This window comes from Lonchura striata, chromosome 2, assembly GCF_050655825.1.
Source record: "Lonchura striata isolate lonStrDom1 chromosome 2, ASM5065582v1, whole genome shotgun sequence".
Taxonomy (NCBI): domain Eukaryota; kingdom Metazoa; phylum Chordata; class Aves; order Passeriformes; family Estrildidae; genus Lonchura; species Lonchura striata.
In genome coordinates, this window is record NC_140704.1 from 57,483,313 (window position 1) to 57,505,483 (window position 22,171).

Genomic DNA, 22,171 nt, shown 5'->3' on the forward strand with positions numbered 1-22,171 from the left:
CATCTTTGTAAAAGAATATGCAAATAATGTAAAGCGGCTATATAAAAAGTGGTTATTTAATTTTTCAAAAACTTGAGAAAACCCCAATGATTTTACCATAGCTGTATTCATACAATGACTGTGAACCAAGACACTTTTTTTTTTAACTTTTTTTTTCATGTAGGTGCACTGAGTTGCTGTGAAATGTTATAATTAGTGGTTATCTGGCCTTCTAGAATAAATGTTCTGGCAGTAACATTTATGATAGCAAAGACTTAGCAGTTTTAGTAGTTGACTCAACAAATCCTATCAGCATTACAAAATCACCAGGACACTGGAAGAATCCTGAACCAATAAGAACTTAGAGTTGTATTGGTGCATCCTCAAATCTACAGTCTTTTCCTGGTGAACTGGGAGATATTAGCCTTATAAATAGAGAATTAAATTTTACTTTCTCTAACAGTTTGTCAAAACGTATACTGCATAAAGATTTGAAGGGAGTTGTCCACATGATGCATATGAAGATGGACATTACTCTTTTCTAAGAATGCAGATATATTTTTCAAAAAAATCTAGGTGTAGCTTCACTTAACAAAAGCAGATTTCATAATTTGTTTTTGTTTTGTTTTTTTTTTTTTAATTTTGAGAAGAGTCAACAAGTTATGTAGCACAATTTAACAAAATCCCAATTAGGTTTTTATATTTTATTATTTATATCATATTATATTTATTTTATTCTGTTAATACATGTCTCCTAATATCAGGTTCCCTCTCTAATCACTAAGTCCCACTATGAGACTGAAGCTAAAAAAATCTGTCCTGACCACTAGTGGAAAAGAGATGTGGCAAATAAAACTTATGTAGCAAATATAAAATAACATCCCTTTTCTACAAAAAGAATAGAAGATTTACATCTCTCTTCTACAAAAAGAAGGAAAGTAGGCATAAAGACTGGCTGTGGAGGAACTGTTTCAGATATGATTTCTGACCATGATGTGACCGCATTCTAAATTGGTCATGTGTGTTCCTTTTGCCTAGTTTTGACTAGAAACTAGGTTAAAAGAGAGAAATGTATTGAAATAAATGCATCCAATTTGGCTCAAATTTGGTGCTTGAGGCCTTGATTGGGGTTTTTTGTGCATTGTGGTTTAACCTCAGCTGTCAAATGACCCCACACAAGTCACTACATCACCTTTCCCTCTGGATGGAGAAGAGAATAGGAATGGTAGAAAACTCATGGGTTGAGAGGAAGATAATTTAATAGGGAAAGCAAAAGTTGTGCACACTAGCAAAGCAAAATAAGGACTTAATTCATTACTTCCCATGGGCAGGCAGGTGTTCAGCCATTCCCAGGAGATCAGGGTCCCATCATATGTGACAGTTGCTTAGGAAGACAAACACTATCAATGCAAGTGTCTCCCTCTTCTTCTTCACCCAACTTCATATGCTGAGCATGATGTCATCTAGTAGTTCAATTGATGGATTTCACAATGGCAAGTTTCTGAGCACTTTCTTTTCTTTAAACACAAGTTTTCATAGAAATCACATTCTTATTCAGTGATGTCTTATGGCAGATAGTTGCTCTAGGGCTTTTTGTCCCCTATGGATCTGTCATGGTTTGACACTGGCACAATGCCAGTGCCCCCATGAAAATGTGATCCCTACCTTGAATGCTGTGAAATGGAATCTAGAATAGAGCAAAGCAGGCCCAAGCTTAATAACAGGAAAAAAACTTTATTAAACTACTACTACAAAAGAAAAGAGAAAACTAAAGAAAGGGAAAAAAAAACCACACAAAGATCCAAATGAAAACCTTGCAAAACATTCCTCCCCCCACCACCGAACTCCAACAAACCACAGTGAGACACAATCTGGACCCCAATCAAGTTTCCACCCTTCAAACAACCGATACTCAGTCCATCGAGGGAACAGAGTCTCTCCTGTGCCACAGACCCCCCAAGAAACACAGCTCCACATCCTGTGTTTCCATGTCACACATGGCACCGCCCAGAGAAAAAGTTTGCCATGGTGACCCTTCTCCTTTCCATGCACAGTGCTCTCACCACCAATGCATGGATGGTCAGACTGCCTTTAGGATTTTTCCTTTCAAGGATGCCCTGCCAAGAGGGGAGAAAACAACAGTTCAGTTTTTCATTGTTTGGGACCAGAGTCCCCCCCATTTTCCCCTGGGGCCGAGGGCTCAAGAACAGAGATCTTCTTCTCTTCTCTTTCCTTTCCAGGGCAAGGGGGCACCACCACAAACCCCCCAACCTTTTCTCTGTTCACTCCACTTTTGTCTTTTTCCCAGCTGAAGCAGGTCTCTTGACTCACTGGCATCCTCCCAAAACACAGTCCCTCTTGAAGGAGAAGATTTGGTTCAGGTTGTGGCTAACACGGAAAAGTCCAGCTAAAAGCCACTCCTTGTCCCCCTCCCATCTAGAATTCCTCCTTCCAACATCCCATCCCAGGGTCCAAGGTGTCCCTCTTCCTCTCTTTCAAACCGGGGGGGGGAAAGGAAAATTCACAAAGCTTTCATTTCTCAAGGAAGGGTTAAAAGTCCGAACTCCCAGGATGGCTCGATGCCCGGACATCCAGCAACTCCCACGCAACTGGGCACCTTGCCACTCCCCCCGCTCTTCCTTCCTTGCGGCTTTGTCTCTCCCTCTCGGGAGAGGAACTCTGGGGGGGGGAAATGGAGACATCCCAGATTTCTTCCACCCTTCCATCTGCAGGGGCCAGCCCGGTTCCAGTCATTCCACCACCTTTTGGACCTACCTTTCTCAGGCCATGGAGGCTTCCCCTCCCCCACCCAGCTCGTGGCTGGGCGGGGGAAGGTCTGCACTGCACGCTGACCGGAACCAAAGAGAACGAGTTCCCCTGGGAATTCTGCTTTCAACCCCTCTGTGTTCTCAGAGGCGTGTCTACTTTCAATTGGTCAATATCTAAATTGACCTCTTCCTTCCGGAAAAAATTATCTTTCCGTGTCAAACCACGACAGGATCAAGTCTGCAACCATCACTTTGACCAAAAGACATCCAAATTGCAACAATCTGTTCTTCTTCTTGGATCCATGGGTAGTCAGACCTTTCTACTATTATAATTTGTCTCTTCCATATAGATTTTCTTAAGTAGGATCTTTACTTAGCTATCTAAAAAACTATTATTCAGATAATAATAGCTAAACTCGCTGTGTACCTCTTTGCATTGCAAACAAATTCTTCTAAAATAAGCAAATATATATTTTTTTCTATATTAACATTGATCATTCAGTGTCATTTCACTCTAATCTGCCCTAAGGGATCAAGTAAAAAGAACCTGATATACCCTTACCTTCCAGAGTGGGTTACAACACCCTCCATGAAATAGGTTTCAAAGTCAAGGATTTGGCCTCAAATATTTTACTGTCAATATAAGCCAACAGCAACAAAATTGTGAACATTTTCCCCCAGCTTTCAGTGTGGGAAGCTCCATGAAGAATTAATCTATGTTCCAAGTGTGTTTTTCAGATTCTGCTTTATTTTGACTGTTGTCACCCTCCTCCCCAGTGGCACAGACTGTGATTCAGGGCAGCGAGTCCAGGGTCTATTTCTCTGAATGCAGAAGCCCATCCTTTCTTGTTATTAGGGTTAGCACTTTTGTCTGTGAGTGATATTTTTGGTAGTCTTCTGGGTGACAGAGGAAGTGGCATAGAAACAGCAGAAGCCTGCACCCGCTGGGCTTTTCCTACAGAAAAAATAAAACTCTCTTCCTTTTTTTTATTTCATGCTTTTGTTCTCTATATATCTCAGTATGGTAATGGCAGTGCAGCAAATAATTTCAGTGCTATATTATACAAAAAATGGGAAAGAATAAAGGAAAGGTCCACATGGGAATGATAATATTTATATGTGAATGTGGTGTATGAAATGTGTTTATGCTACTGAGATTTAAATTTCCATATCTGACATATTGGTGATTTGTTTTTCTTTGATTACATCCCGAGAAGCAGCACAAGAAATGTATGCTGTTAACAGCTGATACATTGAATGTCATGTTTAATGTTTTCAAACATAATCAAAATATTTAATGTTTTCTTGTGGTTTCTTCTGTATAATGCTGAAATTAAAGCAAATGAAACATCATTTTTTTTTAAATATTCCTTGGAGTGCAAGAGAACCTACAAATGACACATACTGTGCTGATTCAAGCATATTGCTGTATTAGCATAGGCATTTCTTTTTGATAATATACACATAAAAATCGCAGCAGGGTTGTAAGTCTGACATTCCCATGCCCCATAGGCTTTATGCTTATGTACCAGTGCTCAGAAATGGAGATCCTTTTCTTTAAAAAAAAAGAAAAAAAAATTGACCAGTAAAGACAATGTAATAGGGATATTTCAGATGCAAAGAAAACTTTGTCAGTGGAGAATATCTTCAGGACCAGGTCTGCACCCCAGTACAATGCAATTAAAAAAAAAGGAATCTATGTACAATTATTTATTGTTGCAGATGATACTCTGCAAAAGGGTAATATTTTTTTTACTCCATTCTCTTTCCATTCCTTATGTCCTAACACAATGGTTCTCTACTGAATTACTATTTGGTCTTATCATGGTAAGTTTTAACTTTGAGGAGGAAGTGAGCATCTACATTTTTCTTGGTGAGATAATTCTATATTGTAGGAAATATCAGTGTTTTGATATTGAATTTCCTTATAATCTATATATCCCTATTCATATGTCTATATTGAATATCCTGTATTTCTTAAGAGAAATATCTTGTAGACCAGCTTTGTTCTTTAGACATTATTTTCCTTTGTTCTTCTCAAATTTCAAATGTGCAATTCTACTGTAAAAAATTGCTTGGGCTTAAGGACATTTCTTGTTTCATTTATTTAAATTATTTTAAGCATTATATAGTTCACAAATGGGCCAAGTTATTTCTTAACCTATGTGACATCAGAAGAAATTTTATCTTTTTATAATTATTTTTATGCCACAAAATCTTCTCCTTCCTTCTGTTTCAATTTTCACTCCAGAAGTTTTAATTGCAGAACTATGGGTGATGCACGAGCAGAGAGGAACACAGCTTGACTTTCTTCTTCTGTGCTGCATTTGAGGCATGACTAAGAATGAAAACAGTATCTCTACTAGCATACTGAGGAAATATGATCTTGAATATGCTGTCAGTTAATAAAATTTGGAATCCCCATTTTTGTTGAACTATTTACTAGGCTAGAACTAAATTGCCTGCTAACAGTTACAAAATATAAGAGACTCTCTTAGGAGAAATTGCACTTGAAATTATTTTGAAATTAGTACAAAAAATCCTTAAGAAAACTCTAAGCTAGTTTAAAAAATTAAGTGTTTTTTAATTATCAATATTTTGAATACAAATTATATATTTTTTTTAATGATTGATGGTTGAAAGAGGTTTGAAAGCAATCACTCTTGATTCAATGATAAACTCTACCAATTCACAAATTTAGCCATTTCTGCTAAAAACCAAGAGCCTAATGCAGGCACATAAACAGATTTCTGGTTACCCAATTTCTATTCTTTGCCACTGACCATATTTCTGACAGTCCACTCTTGGTCCCTTGATCAGTCTGTCTGCATTCTGTGACTCTTGCTTTTAAAATACACCCAAAATGTTTTTGATTTTTGCTTCCAACATTTCATTATCTTTCATCTTCCCACACATCTATCCTTTTTCATGCTATAATTCTGATATATGACTCTCTTTTATGTTATATTCTGATGTTTCCTAAATTGTAACTTGAAATCTGTGATACACAACAATTAGTAAAAAGCTCACATATAAATAGTCCTGTTTTGTCTTAGTCCTTCTCCAAGCATGACTATTGTATGAAAGTAAAAAAATAATTTCCAGGAAAAAAGATGGACAAAGAAATGTGCACTATGTCCTAAAGACTGCAGAAATATGCCCTTAGAAAAAGGAGTTCATAAGTCTAAAAGCATGTCTGCCTCTATTAGAGCTTCTAATATAGCTGGATAAAAGATGCTACCTCTTTCCTCAGGCTTTCACTCTGTTGGAAATGTATAAATGTATGAATTAAATCAGATTGCATCACCAGTAGAAATGTGTTTGTATCAATGATGCAACGCAAATCTCATTTTTGTTTTATTTTTAAGAGGTTTTCATAAAATCAAGAGAAAGACCTCTAACATGTGGGATTTTTTACCTCTAAAAATTACAGTGTTCATAATACTTTGCAATGAGTTTAGTGTCAGTAAGTATTGCAGCATGTCAATGACTTGGGAAGAAAAATGCAGTGGGTGAAATCTGGCCCTTACTGCTATTGCTGTGCAAAAGCTGGCTGCAAAATAGTGCAGGGTTGGCTGAACATCAGTGACAACAAATATTCTGGCACTCTTGTGCAGGATGGCTGAAGGCACTCATCCATGGCACAGAAGAAAACACACTGGCATTGCTTTGGAAAAGATCAAACTTCCCCTTTGGTCAGTAAGTTGCAGATGGCAGCATATGTGTTAGCAGGTGGGGAAGCTGTTTACTCTCTTTGGCTCTCACTCTGGCTCCCATTGGATGTTGCTGTGTTGCCTGGTGCCCATTCTGTATCCTAATTTGAGCATTAGTTGAAACAAAGCCCTTCATTTACACAGTGGATGGGGTTGAAAAGCCTCTTCATGTCTTGTTTTCTCTCTGCATCCCTGCTGAGTGCTATTCAGTCTTGTTCCTAAAGATTTGTCATTAAATTACAATTCTGGAATTGCTGGAGAAAAATTAATTTTTTTCAGCAATCAAAAGATAATGTCTCATCAAAAAATCAAATGAAAAGACATGGAAGCAGTCCTTAGGAATAAAAGCCAATCAGTTCTGAAGGAGTGGAGACCAGCTGGTGTTGGGTACTATGACCTGATATTCTTCTTCTGTCCATGCCTTCTACACCACTGTAATCTGCTTTAAGTGAGATATTAAGGATAGAGCTACTACTTTTTCAAATCTGAGCATATTCCTTCAGTCTTTAGAGTTTACTGCACATTTCTCTATCAATTCTTTTTCTGTTGTACCTGGAATTAAAAGCCTCTTTAATTCACTTTCCTGAACAAGGCAAGACCAGGAAAGCAACTGAATTTGTCCTCTTGAAACCATTTTGGATTTGTCTACAAAAGAGATCCTTGTCCAAGAGCAACTCAGTTTGGAAATAATCCTTGATTCACAGTCACATGGAAGGTTTTCTTCTTTTAAGATGTTGGAATTTTGTGGGGCAGTGAAATCTAATTACCAGCAAAATTTCTGATTATTTTTATCAGTGAAGGTACATAAACTAATGCATCCTTAATTGTTAGCTCTCCTCAAGGCAGTATGGAGAGAAGAACAGGTTTTTCTTGTTTTCAGTATTGTCCTGCTTAGTGTTTTTGGGGGAACTGGTGCACAAAGAGCTTTTCCTACCTGTGAAACAGTGATAATGACACTGACCTTCTTTGTAAGAAAGCTTTAAAAACAAGGGATAAAAGCATTATATAAAAAGTATTATTATCATCACCCCTAGCAACTAGCAGCCTGCTTCTTGACAGCTGAAAGAGCAAGTCCCAAGTGACAAAAATCCCAGCTCTAAATTTCTTCTCACTGTTTTTACTCATGAAACTCTTTCACCCCTTTTTCCACCACTATGTGCCAAAAATTTTCTTACATTATTAAGTGGCTGGGGTGGACATTCTGCCTCCAGCTTCTAGAGGGAAGAGAAGGCTGTAATGATCCTGGACAGATTTTGAGATTCTGTGTTCCTCCAAAGATATCCTTGCACTGCTCAAACAGATCATAAACTATTTCTAGTCTGGGATAAATGTATACCCATAACTCCAAAAGTAAAATGAAGGACAGAACTATAAGTATTGAACAGTGTTATTATTTTACTCCCACTAAAATCAAGATCTGTGTTTTTGCAGGCATACTTTGTACAGCCTGTCATTCCCCTGTGAGAAGTGATGGGAGAAATGCTTGCCACACTGACTTTAAAAGCAAATGCTTTTAAAATTACAAAGTTCATTCAAAGCTTGATAAAGGTATACTAATATGTGTTATGACAGGAGCTGTGTCAAATTCCATGATAAAATGAACAAATCAGGAGTGTGCTCATATTTTAAGTTACAGGACTGTTATGAAGATGTATTTCCTTCTAAAACAGCACACAAGAAAAAGACATTGGAGTTGTGACAAGACACTGTCACTTTTTCAGCTCTTACTGGTGATCTGAAACTTTTTAAAAAAGTATTCTAATGAATTTTTCTGGAGTGGGAGAAAGGTTTTTTGCTTTGAATGGGGATGATGGGGGCTGGAAAGTAAAAGGAAAAAAGTACATGTTCCTGAATTTCCTGGGCTGCAGGGTGCCTGTGACAGCCAGTGGGTTGATTCCAAGCAAAGGCACTCACTACCCATGTAGAAATAATGTCAACATGGTTTCTTTGGAGCACAAGAAAGGTGATATTCACAACAATTTTTCTGCATTTAGTTCCTATGAGATTTTAATGAAGATTAAAAATCCCAAATTTGGAAGTGATTTTTAAGTAAAGTTCAGGCCAGATCTCTCCTCATTTGAATTTTGATTCATGAACTGAAACAGAACCAAAGTGTAAAATATGCCTTCTAACAAAAGGATACTAGAACAGCATAAAACAATCTGTGAAATCAAATTATTTTATTTCCTCCAGTTTTCACTTAGTTGAATGTGTCTTGTGTTCTTCTATGGATTTTTTTCCTTTTAGATGGGCATCTCTGTTTGATGAGGTGTGGTACCTTAAATTACTGTTGACAAACCTTTTAGATGATAAAGTGGGGATTCTTTTTAATATATGTATACATATGCATTCATGCATGCATATAGAACAAAAAATCAGGTGCCTATAAAATAATATCCATGCCTATTCCTGAAAAAATTCTTCCAGAATTCCTCTATTTCCCATTCATCTTTCCATGCCAGAAGCAAAAAACATGATATCCCCATTCTGGTTTTTTTATTTTTGTTTTGAAACTTCTCGTTTGTCTACAAAATGAATTATAAAATATAAAATATAACAATACTCCAATATGCAATGACCCAGACACTTATGTGCACTGTTTGTCTGCTTAGCACAAGTAAGAAATGAAGTGTAAATGTAACTTTAAAATATGACTTTCACTGTAAATTAGACTATTAATAGTTGAAATACCTTTGGTAGAACAAAAAGCTTTAACGTCTATTGTCATCAATGCATAAGAGATATGATAATGGAAGTTTCATACACTTTGTTTGTGTGTGACTATTCTGTTCTAAAACCAGTTAATTAATGAAAGGACTAAAAATTTTAGGCATTTTATGTATGATGGTGGTTGCATTTAGGCTACATAGCCTGGCATAATGAGGAGCCTGTTTTGGCATTTCACCGAAAAATGTAACCTTCTGTCAGAGATCATGTCCAGCATTATTTTGTACTAAGGATACTTGTCAGACTAAGATTGCAAGTCTATGAGAATAGCACAAAAGCCAGTCTAAGTGACAAGAAATAGAAAATACACAGCTATTACAAAACAAGACCTCCATCAAGCTGAAATGACTTTATGTTTGTTTGGTTTTATTTTTTTTCCCTTGGAACAGTCACTCGACATTTTTCTGTATTCATTTTTACTCCTTTTTCTAAGCTTATTTGTTCTTAACCCTGGAGAGAACCGACTCAAAATAGATTTAAGTCTGTTCAGAATGATCACTAAATCTAACAGTATTTCCTTGGGAGTTACTAAATTCATCTTGGTCCTTTGCAATCACAAGTAGGTTTTCTGCCAGAGATTGAGTTAGTCTTGTAAATTCTAAGGTTTCCCAACTGCTTCTTCTCCTTTTCAGTGAACCACAACAGAGTGGTTCTGAGTGGCAGAAAAGAGATCCTTGGTGAGATTAGCACCATAAAAATTACTTTTCTCCTTTCTCTCGAGCATCTTCTAAGGTCCCAAGGCCTTGAGCTCCCCAGTGAGAGATGTCTGATGTATTAGTCAGTTCCATGGATCTGTAACTTTGGTCAACAAGCACAGTTAACTTCACAAAGGATGAAGAGGTGCATAAATATGAAATGCCCAGCACTTCAGTGCCTCAGTCCTCTCACAGAGGGAGGAAAATCTGCAGAAGCATCACTGAAAGGAATTCTGACCTCTCCTCTCTCTTTGCTTTTTGATGCTTAACCAGTATGGCATATCCCACTGTCAATCAGCACTTGTTCCCATTATTAGAACTCTATTATTTGCCTATCCAGCTGAATCCTGGTCTCTACTGGTCTTTTTTTGTTGTACCTTCTCTAAATTGTACACATCAATTTCACTCATTTGAAATGCCAAGGAAGCTAACAACTTAATCAGTACTATTTTGCTATTTTGTATGGGACAACTCCAAGGCATTTTCTGTCAGTGAGCTCCTTCCATCACATTAGGGTAGGAGTTTCCATGCTGCATCCAGGTGTAATGCAGAGTCGATGCCTAAAATCGAGAAGACACACACTCCTTGTGACAAACAGCCTCAAGTTTATTCCTGCAGCTCCTTTTATAGGAGCTCAAATTTCCTTAACTCACAGGTGTGACTGGTTGAGGTCTTAGCACTGTCCAGCTCTCTGGTCAATGATACATCTGCATTTAGGGATGAATGGCTGAGGGTCCCTGTGTAGATTTGAATCCAACCTATCCTTGCCCACCCAGAGACTGCAATGCTACATCCAGGTTTTCCAAATGTAGACCTGTAAAACCAGCAATAACCATTACATTCTAAGAGGTTTCTCAAAACATTCTTTTCCTCCTCCATGTCTTTAACAATCAACTTTGTCAACTACTTTTATTTGTTTTAAGAATGGTCAAAACTGCCAATAGTTTTGTGAAATTACTAGTTTTGCTATGTCAACTACATGAATTTCTGTCATCTGTAAATCCATGTAGGTAATTTATTAAAAACATATTGCTTAAAGAATTACAGGGCTTTTGGACTCACAGGAAAGCATGGCAAAGTCTCATTCTCTTGCTGAAAACAAAGGCTCTGTGTCTCTCTCTTTAATAGCTATGACTCAGGGGATGAAAAAACCTATAATGACAGAAGGGGAGTAAGGTACCTTTTTTGGTTGTTTTTCTGGACTTTCTGCTCTTCCCAATTTACCACAGTGGTAGTGGTACCATGACATGGGGATACTGAACACATGTCTCTTTGACAGCATTCTTTGAGGTGACTTCTTTTATAATTCTTTCTGCTTTCTGGCACTGAAGAAAACAAAACAAAACAAAACACCCCCCCCCCCCCCCAAAAAAAAAAAAAAAAGGAAAACCAACACTCCAAAATACATAAATGAACTTGTTTCTATGTGGAATATATAATTTTAAAGGTATTTTTGTGTCTTGAAGGAAGAAGAATTTCTAACACCCTGTTCCTCGTATCTTGCCTTTGCTAGTATCCTCTTTGAAGCCACCCTAGTACCCCTCCTGCTCCAGGTAATAACAACTTAAAAACTTAGCCAACTCCACTGGAATATACCTTGCCTGTATCAGTTCTTGCTTGAGGATAGATTTTAATTTTCCTCTCCTCTGTCATTTTACTTCACTGTGTGATATTCAGACTTCTGATGACAATTTACAAGATTGCTGAAAGATGTCCTCTATTGTGTAAGATGAAGTTTGGTGTACAACTTCTATAAGTGAGAAAAGTTTATTGCATATTTTCTTTCATTTTTGGTTTTATGTTTCACTCCTCCCCTCTCCTCCAGTCATTTCTCTTCAGGGACATGGGTTTTTATTTTCCTTTTCTTTTTTCTGCTATTCCATCTTGAGGCAATGTCTTAAAGTTATGGAAATTGAATTCAAAGACTAATGGATTCCTGTGAACTTTCACTTTCCCAGCAACAGGTTGAGAGTACACACTCCATAATTCTTTTCTGCTCCAAAAGACACAAAACAGAAATATGCATTCTTATGTCATCAAGTTACTGCATCACTTCCACGTAAATAGCTGCCACATATTTGCAGGTTATTTTGACATTTCTGTGACACTAAAATATTTTGCTTTCAACATAGTGTCACAGACCTGATGCACATCTCAGAACAAGATGTTCAAGTGCTTGTTTGGAACCACAATCGCATGGACATTCCTTCCCCCCAAAAAGGAGTTCAGTGCTAAGAAACTTGAGATACATCCTTGGGACTAGCAGAAGAACTAAATAAAAATAATAAAGGAATATTTTCTATAAATAATCTGAAAGTTGACATACTAGAAAGATAATTATGAGTGTGCTCTTATGCCTGGCTGAAGGGTCTCTGAGGCTGAAGTATCTTTATTTTTTTTATGGTGAGAGATAAGTGCACGTAACATTGTCAATGTGTACCTTAAGTTTCATTATAAAAAGACCTGTAAAGACTACTTAATATGGAGAAAACCTTGAAGCATTATTATTTTGTAGGTAGTTTTTGTTAAACACCTGTAGGTGCTGGTTTTCCTTAAAGTCACCATTAAAAATGGATATGCTATGGATAATGTACTTCCTATATTGTTTCTTCTTTTCCATAAATTTGAGGTTTTATATTCTTCTTTTTTTTAAACAAATGTGGATAAACCCTTCAACTTTGTTAGATCATGTGATCCACTTATATTCATTTTATTCTGTGTTGTGAATAAATAAGTTAATTGCATAAAAGCATATCCAGCAAATATATTTTAAATAAAAATATATACTTGACGACTGTCATTAAGACTGTAGGAAATATGCAAAACACTTCTTTGAAGGACTAGAATATTAATAAATTTAATAAAATACTAGTTAGACTTTGTTTTTATTTCTTGGTTCAATTTTATTTAAAATAAACTATCAGTAATATACCTGATTTTTCTAATTGTCTCAAAGCTCCAAAATAAGATTAGTATATAATAACCTTCCTTTCATTATTGATATTAGCTTAATTATTCAATTTCCTTGAAGGTATATTAAAAATTGCTTTCACATCTATGAGAATAAATAGTTTAATAGCTCCTTAGATCCCTAGTCATCTACCTGTTCAGTCCTCTCAGTGGTCATCTGTTCATGTAAGAAGGTATGTGTGTGTGAGCTTCACCATGAAACTGTATTATGCCATGTAGCAATACACATTGCAAGTCAGAGTGCATTTATTTATAATCACTTTTTCAAAATAGTTTTTTCTGTTTTCTACACTGCATTCTCATCACAAAGCCCTCTCTCCCTATTGTTCTTGCACAGTACACTGCAACCACTAATCTGATAGAAGATGCATCCAAAAATAAAATATTGCACAATACAAATTTTTCCTTGTTCAGAAAGATTGGATAATTCTTTATGATTGACAAAGTACAGGAGTAAGTAGTCTTTTTATAAATTCTAATTTATTTAATAAAAATACAAAAATATAAATATACATATATAAAAATATCAGGATGAATCAACACACAGACATTTTTAACTCAATAAATATGGCAGTAATATTAATCTTTTTAACGTGTATTTTTGAGATTAAGTTACAATGCAGATGCACACTATCCAACATAGTAGGAAAGGTAAAGCAAAGCAATTTAAAAATATGGAGTTTCTATGTCATTAACAAAGGCACAAAAAGCCTTTTATTATCTTTTCATTCCCTACAACACCCTTTCATCAGAAGTTTCTAGGCAGAGAAGGTGGGTTATAGTGATTTTTAAAATCTCAATCATTCATATTCATTCACGTTGACCTATTGATTAAGCAAACCCTTACTAAGACAACACCTATTTTTTGTAAGTTTTTTATTCCCAAGTATGAGAGTAGGCCACTTTATTTATCTAGAACATAGACATGAATTCCACTAACACTGACCAGGTCACAGATTACTTTCTCATTCTCGATCACTGTCCTCTCCACCATACATATCTGCTAGTTTTTTAAACCGAGGTCCCCAGTCACTGAGGTAATCATAGTCTTGGTTGCCTTCTGTGGTGAGTGATTCCAGGGAGCTAAGTGAATTTGCTATGGAATCATTTCCTTCATAGGCATATGTTGCTAATGAATCATAAGGAGGGGCAGCTGGGTCTGAATCATTCTCCTTTAACCTTCTATGAATAAAATCTTGGACATCAATATTTTCCCAAAGAGGTGCAGTCCGCCTTATCTGAAATATTGTTTCTGGGATAACATCTCTTCTCATCTTACTTTCCTCTCTTGCTTCTGGATTTCTCAGTGTGCCAATGTCAAAAGCCTGGGTGTCTTCTTCCCCACCTCCTTCATCATTGTAGGTCACAATATTGTCCCTAACATCATCTTTTGAGATGATCAAGGGTTCTTTCTTCCTCTGTCTCTTGAGAGCCGTAAACAAGACAACTAATACTAAAAGGAAAAAAAAAGCGAATGAAGAAACTTATAATTAAAAAGTAAATAAATTAGGCAAAATTTTACCTCATCTTTTTGACCTGGAAAAGTTTTAAGACTGGAATAGGATTTTTAGTAGAAATGTAGTGATAAAATCTATCTCCAAGTTAATAAGGGAAAGTATTAATCATTTTATAGCAATTAAAAACTTATTTTTTTTAAACCTATGGGAGAAATGATCAAAATATTTTATATTTTAAATAAGTTTGCAACTAAGCTTAAGGTGAAAAGTAAACAATACCATGCAATATTATCCTACTAAGTTTTGATTTTGATGTTAATTTTGAAAGTACCACATTTCTGGCAGTCACTAAGGGTCATTTCATCAAATGTAGTTGAATCTCCTTGGCAAAAGTTATTCACAGTCTTGAAAGCTAGTGATTTAGGTATTCCCAAGTGTCTAATTCACTTCTGAATATGGGATCTACAGGTCCCTCTGAAAATAAAAACCTGAAGACCTTAAACTATCAATATAATTGACAAAACTACTTTTGCTTCAATGACTGCAAGAGTTGAAATCCAGCCTTTGTTACTAAATGTTTCTTTTGAAAAAACGTGAGCCCCTCAGTTTATGAAGGGCTAGTTGAATAACTCTTTCTTCTGGAGAGGTAAGGATTGATACAAAAAATGAAACTCTATAAGGGGAGGTAAAAAAATGAAGTTAGGGTTTTGTAAATACTTTCTGGTGTCTAAATGCTATTGATTTTAGTAGCAAATTCAATGCTTAAGTGCATGTAAAAATCTGACTATCTGACTCTCTCTCCAGTAGCTGGAGTAAATAAGAGAGGCCAGAAAGACCATCTGTCAATGAGACATAACAGTGATTGCTGAACCATAAATTACAACAGTACGGAATGGCTTAGTTGAGTCCTAGGAGCTACGTTTTTACTCTGAATCACCTGAATACTGGTGAATAAAAGCTGAGATTTGACATGCTGCAGGAAGGGAGAGGGGAATAGAGATCCTGCACATGCCATGATATTATGTTGTGAATATAAAATTAATAAAAATATGTTCCTTTCTGTATTGTTTGGGTTTTGTTCCTTGTACCTGTACAGAGGCCTTTCTTTTCATAATGCTAGATGAGAAACTACACACTTTAGTAAGGTTAAGAACTCCATGTAGGAGAAAAGGGCATATCACTGAGAGGTGATTATGAATTATCTTTCACAGCCTGGTACTTAATTTGTCTCACCTATATTGGGCATGTTGATTCCAGTTTACTATTATAACACAATACCTTGTTGAAAAATTAAATAAGATGCTGAGTATCACACTAGCTGTAGACTAAAAATTCTGTTTTGATACTCCACAGTCACATGTATTGTTGTCTTCATATATGTCAACAGTGCTAAGCAGAGCAGGGCCTCTAACCCTGGGGCTGAAACACAAGTGTCATACTTGTTCTGCATAGCAGTGGTCCCTGATCCTCTTCTGAGTCTCATATTCTGTTCCTGTGGTGCTAAGGCACATCTAACCTCCATAAGTTCAAAGTTAGGTACAGATTTGTTCAATCTGTGCTAAAGCATTGCAGCCAATCAGAGCAACTTCTTCATTCTGAGTGAGTAAGGTCATGTGTTTCATGCTCAATTTTTTCCTGCTCTTGTTGGGGATTCCAGGATGGCTTTAAAGATGCAGAGCTTGAGGTCTGGCAGAGCTTGAACCCTAATTTTCTCCTGATAATGGTGCTTTTCAAGTTCTTCCTCTCAGCAGACAATCAGCAGATTCCCTGACTATGCCTGGGCAACATCCTGGGGAATCCAAGGGGGCTGATGCTGAAACCAAACCATCAGCAATGCCTGAATCTAAGTAGTTTATCGGTTTGTTAGAGCTCAAGTATTCTCCCTCCCTTAATCCCAGTACAGATATAGTTTATAGATATTGCCCTTCTTCTAATACCTATAGCAACTATTAGGAGGATCACATAGTTATCTTGAATCCAGAGTAAAAGCTGAAAAAAAAAATTATCCCCTTATGTGAACTAACACCTGTATCTTCCCACTGACCCCTTGGCAAGCTATGTTTGCTAGGACAGGTGGAAAAGGAAAGAGGTTTTCTGCAAAGTCTTACTTCAAAGTAAAGGTGATGACACTTTTCTTGCAAAACATGCAAGTTAAAATTTTTATGTTCTTAACACCAGATAATGAGCTAACATTTGTTCTACTTCCTTCATATGTAACCACATCTTTCTAATGTTTCTACCTTCGAAACACTCATCTGACTTCTGTTCTCATACTTATTTAATCAGCAGTTCTCACTATCACTTGCAAGAAATTTAGTATTTCTATCCTATGCTTTTGAGTTAAATATTTTCTAAACAGGAAAAAACCCAACACTTTCATCATTAAATAGCTAATATAATTCATAACATTGTTACAAAACTTAGCACAGCTTCAGATATATGATTTTAAAGTTCTGGATCTAAATGAAGATCTGATTATGGTATGAACATTACTCAAATGAGCATGGTAACTAAAATTGACCCTATATTTTCAATTGTATTTAATCCAAATAGCAGAGTCTCACTCTTCCTACACAATAATCTAAAGAGTAGTGATGATGTTTTTCTGCAGGGTCATGTGAATAAGGGTTTTAAGAATATCAGGACTCTTGAAGAGGCTAGATCTTTGGTTGAGTAAACATCTCATCACAGGTACCTACCTAGCAGGATAATGATGCAGAGGAGAATGGCCACCAGTGCCCCGGTGCTGAGGCCGGCAGGGAGCAGCAAGGCCTCGGCGCTGCAGGACTGCATGTTCCCCCGGCTGTCGCAGGCACACACCCGGATGGTCAGCGTGCCCGTGCTGCTCTGGATCGGGTAGTCGTTGTCAAATATTATGATTGGCAGAAGATAGGTACTCGTCTTACTACGGCTGTATCCATTTCTCCTAGTCATGATTCCTGCTGTGTTATCTAGAATGGAAACACGGAACCAATAAATGTTTCTGAGTTAAGTTTTATGTTATATTGGTGAGGGGGGTGTTAGGGTCAGCAGTTACCTTTGTTGTCTACAACAGAGAAGTTTGGATGAACAGCAAATTCTGGCACCAACTCAAAGAAAAATCTGTGTCCTCGAGGAGGCTGATCTTTGTCAATTGCACTCACAGTCTGTATGAGCTATAAAGAAAAGAGTATTTCATGCTATTTTAGAAATCTTGTGTTTCAATTCTCTGCTTTTCATGTCCCATAAAAATCCAATGAATCTCTATCTGAAGACAAAAACTGATGTCCTAAGCCAAATGTTTACCACATAAATACAGTAGAGCTTACAGTAAACAAATTATTTTATGGTTTAAACACATAACAAAGGATGAAAAAGAGTCCAGTCCGCACTGCAGAACAACCATGTGCTTTGATTTGTACTCAGTATCTTGCAGTGATACAGAAACATTTGCCCTTCTGAATAAGCCATAAACCTCCTGTGGCTTCATGGAGCAATGACAGAGAGTGCTGTGTAAACCAGTTGTTAAGTGAGTCTAATTCTCAATCCACCTCATCTGCTCCTGGCGATAAATTGGAGTACTGCACTGGCAGGATTCTCGATTCTCCTGGGGTAATAAAAAGAGAAGCTTTACTCCTTCCTAAATTGAAACCTCTGGCTGTGGAGCTTAATAGCTGCCCTAACAAGGGCACTCAAGCCCAGCTGGGAAGGAGTGATAATAGTGCCAGAATAGGGTCAGAACAGAGTGGTCTGAAAAAAGAGTCTTCAGCAGTAAATCTGGATTGCCTAAGCCTTTCTGTTGCATCAAAACATGCAAACGTGCATACTCATGTTTATGTAGACACACATAAATGATAACAACTTGACTATTTTTTAAATCTATTTGCTGGTGGACTGACAGAGAAAGGCTAAAGGAAACAGCTGCAGAATTGAGGAAGGAAAAGTTACCTAGGAACAGCTGTGGTTTATGAATTGACTTGCAACATTTAACACCATGCCACACTGTGTGAGTCACAGCAACTCCAGAAATCTCTGTGAGTGGCTGTTCTGTCATTTGCCCTTCCTGGTGGGTGCCACCAGAGAATAAACCATAGTCCACATTGGCTTGCATGGACAGTTTTGCATTCAATCACAAGGTTACAAAACTGGAGGTGTAAAAATAGGAGTGAGTCTCAACAGAGGATGCTATAACTCAGTACAGATGCATTTCTATAGAACTTAAAGGCAGAATATGTTCAGCAGCCAGACATTTTTCTTTCAAAGCCAAGAGGGAGCTAATGACTGTCTTGAGTTTTCAGGTGTTTCCTGTGTTCAGGGTGTCTTGAAATCCCACAGATATCAAAGACACTCCTTATCAAAGACTTTGTTTTTCTCTTATTTCCAGAGAAGGTGCAGCTTGACTTCTTTAAGAAATACAGTAATTAACAAGTAGCACTAATATGATCTCTAAACTTAGTGCCAATCAAGTAAGGAATTCCTTTTTCATATATACTGTCTCTGAACATTGGCCTTAATGGGATTTGAGGACACAGTTAAATTTTGGAAGGTATGCAATTTCTCACAGAATGGATCATTATGCTGAAGTGGTTTTTTGCTGTTACCATTACCATTTTTGCTTGCTACCACTAGTGCTGTACTGCACCATGCATATTATTTTGACCCATTTTTTCTAGTTAACTTTGGATAAATTGATAACAATTAATAATATTGAACTATAATTTTAAAAACCCCAAAACAAGAAAACAAACCCAAAACATAACACGGAAACAGTTGAGAGGTCTGAGTTTAGCTCATTCGCTTTCCAACAGCTCCTTCTAAAACAAGCACAAAATATTTTTTTTTAATTTCTTTTTATTTTTTGGGTATATTGAGGAATTGGATGGTAATTTGCACAGAAGGATGTGACTATACTCAAAGCAGGATTATGCAGTTTTTCTTTGTGTAATTAGAATGTATATGTAGTAATAACTACATATAAAAATCTCTTCATTTTAAAAGCATTTAATATTCATTGATCTTTTAATTTGATTTTTTTTTTGTTATTTTAGTTGTTTCACAAGATTTGTCAAATCCTTGTTTATGGTGAAATACTGTTTAGAATGTTTCTAAATTGCAATTTATGTCAATAACTTGTTCAATTTCTTTTGTCTTTCCTGTAATCTGCCTCTGAGAGTGTTAGTACAGAAAGCAAAACCAGAATTGGGTTAAATTTTAGTTTTCCACAGTTTAAAATATTGATAAAAAAAACCCAAAACATTTTGAGTGGGCTAAGACACCAAATTTAAATGAGAAAATTTTCCTTTCACATTAGCACAAATTTGAAAATACAGAAGAAATAGAAATGTACCAGGGAGAAGAGAGAATTAGAATAAGTGACAACATTTGTGCAGTTTACAATTACGTGCTGAAAAAATCAAGGAGAAAATATCCTGCTGTAATAACGATCAGAAAATGTAGTTGAATATCTTGGGACTTTTTGAGATATAATCATTGGGTGTTTGTAAGATTTGAATCCCTTCATGTGCAAATCACATGGAGAAGCACAATTGTAACAGGCACAGAGGAACCTAATTACAACAAATAATTATTGTTGAGGCTAAGGCTGAAGAAGAAAAAAACCCAACCTCATTACCTGATCTAACTATTGGCAACATAAATTGAGAACCAGCTGTTTGCCTACCAGAAAAAAATGGGAGATTAAAAGAACAATGAGAAGCCATGATTGCAGGTGAATTGTTCCAAATGATGAACAGGTGAAAGGAAATTAGAAATCTTATCTAATTATTTTTTTTTTCAGGTATACAGCTGTAAATAAAAGACAATGAAGTCAGTGATAATCACCACAGAAATGAAAATGATCTGGCTATTTTTAAGTATCTCATTTATATGAAGAAAAGTTAGTAAGTACTCTTTTGTGTACATTTTGTGATTTCATTTCAAAAATATATTCACCCATTTTGATGCACTTATGGACACAGAGTTATGATCACTCTTCATCAGGACTTGAGAGCAAGATATCTGATGCTGTAGATTTATGATTGAAGAGTTATTTCAAGAAAATTACTTTTGCTCAAATATATTTCAAGCATATCAAGCTTAGAGAAAATAAAACCATTCTCATTATTTTCTTTCTTTCATAACTTCCCACATGAATGAGCACAGTTTAGGAAATACAGAAGTATTGTCACTATTTTGAGGGCTATGCATGTGCATAAGCATTTCTGTGTACTTTAAAAAAACAGTGCCATACTCTCAAGTGGATCTAAATAGGTCAGTTCAAGTTTTTACGGGTCACTTTTCTTTGAAGTAATGAAAATTTAAACATAAGCATTGACATAAAATTTTCTTTTTTACATTCAGGACAAGGTGTTTGTAGCAGTTTGACAATGTTAAATGAGTTGCAAGAAGAATTATTCTCAATGGAAACATTTTTTAATGAACTTGAGACCAGTGATGGTCCCAAGCTTTAGTAAACAGCTTTAGTAACAGTCCCACTAGTAAACAGCTTTAGCCATACTGTTTACTAGTGCTCTGACAATGACTGATGTCTTGGGACAGGTGTTCTTTAGTATCTTTATAAATTATATAGGCAGTGAGATCAAGTGCACCCTCAGCAAGTTTACAGATGACACGAGGCTGAGTGGTGTGGTTGACACAACAGAAAGAAGGGAATCCTGTCCAGAGAGACCTGGGAAATTGTGAGAAGTAGACCTATGAGAACCTCACAAACTTCAACAAGTCCAAGTATTAGGTGCTGCACCTGGGCCAGGCCAATCCTAGACAAGAGCACAGAATGGGAGAAGATGTCATTGACAGCAGCCTTGCAGAGAAGAGATTGAGGGTTCTGGTGGATGAAAAGCAGTGCATGAGCCAAAAATGTGTGCTCAGAGCTTAGAAGGCCAGCTGTATCCTGGGCTGCATCAAAAAAGTAGTGGCCAGCATGGGAAGTGATTCTACCGCTCTTCTCTTCCCTTGTGAGATCCCACCTGGAGTACTGAATTCAGGTCTGGAGTCCTAACCATAATAGAGTTTTGGGCCTGTTAGAGCGAGTCCAGTGTAGGGGAACAAAGATGGTTGTGGAGCATCTGTCCTATAAAGACAGGCTGAGTGAGTTGGGGTTGTTCAGTATGGAGAAGAGAAGACTCTAGAGAGATCTTAGTGTCATCCTCCAGGACTTTAAAAGGGCTTATAAAAGAGTGGAAGAAGTGCCTTCTTACACAGGCAGATGGGGATAGGACAAAGGAGAATGATTTTTAACTAAAAGAGGAAAGATTTAGATTAGATCCTAGAAAGGAATTCTTCACTCAAAGAATAGTGAGACACTAAACCAAGTTGTCCAGAGACACTGTGAATGATCCATCCCTGGAAGTGTTCCAAGCCAAGATGGATGGACCCCTGAGCAACCCAACCAGTCTAGTGGGTCACATTCCAGGCCATGGCCAAGGGGGTTGGAACACAATTGTCTTTAAGGTTATTTTCAATCCAAATCATTGTATGATTCCATGATTCTACTTATTTCATTAATGATTAAGACAGAGATTCTGCTAAAGAGTTTGGATCTATTTTCCACTTGTTTTTTTTTTTTTTTTTCAAATATGAAATACTTCAATTACAATCCTGTTTCATGTTGTTTATTTTTTTTTTTTTTTAACCTGGATGCTGTGATTTTAGGACTTACACCATAGTCAAAACTCTTATTGTAGTTTATGTTCAGGCTATTTTATAGTTATTTGTACTCATGTCCGAAAAGGTGGTTGCGGGTGAGTGGAATGCCTGGAAACAGATTCCTTTTATGTATCTTATACATCCTTAGGCAAAGGCTGCTCTTCAAGTTGTCTTAAAGACAGCAAGCAAGTAGAAGCTATGTGGGGGAATTCTGAAAT

At 36.7% G+C, this 22,171-nt stretch overlaps 1 protein-coding gene and 1 long non-coding RNA gene across 2 annotated transcripts in view; both read right to left on the minus strand.

Annotated features, from left to right (window-relative positions):
* Window positions 1-1,697: 1,697 nt before the first annotated feature.
* On the minus strand, window positions 1,698-2,733 carry LOC146768260 (uncharacterized). The gene is made up of 2 exons (XR_014952515.1): window positions 2,251-2,733; window positions 1,698-2,096 (listed from the first exon to the last, which is right to left on the minus strand). It is a non-coding gene; the product is annotated as an uncharacterized LOC146768260 (long non-coding RNA).
* A 10,580-nt stretch (window positions 2,734-13,313) lies between these two features.
* Window positions 13,314-22,171, minus strand: part of CDH9 (cadherin 9) — a 95,525-nt gene continuing 86,667 nt past the window's right edge. The window contains exons 10-12 of the mRNA XM_021552327.4: window positions 17,347-17,464; window positions 17,009-17,260; window positions 13,314-14,305 (exon numbers count right to left, since the gene is read on the minus strand). Coding sequence (XP_021408002.1) covers window positions 13,818-14,305; window positions 17,009-17,260; window positions 17,347-17,464 — 858 coding nt within the window. The 3' untranslated portion in view covers window positions 13,314-13,817. The remainder of the gene's footprint in view (window positions 14,306-17,008; window positions 17,261-17,346; window positions 17,465-22,171) is intronic.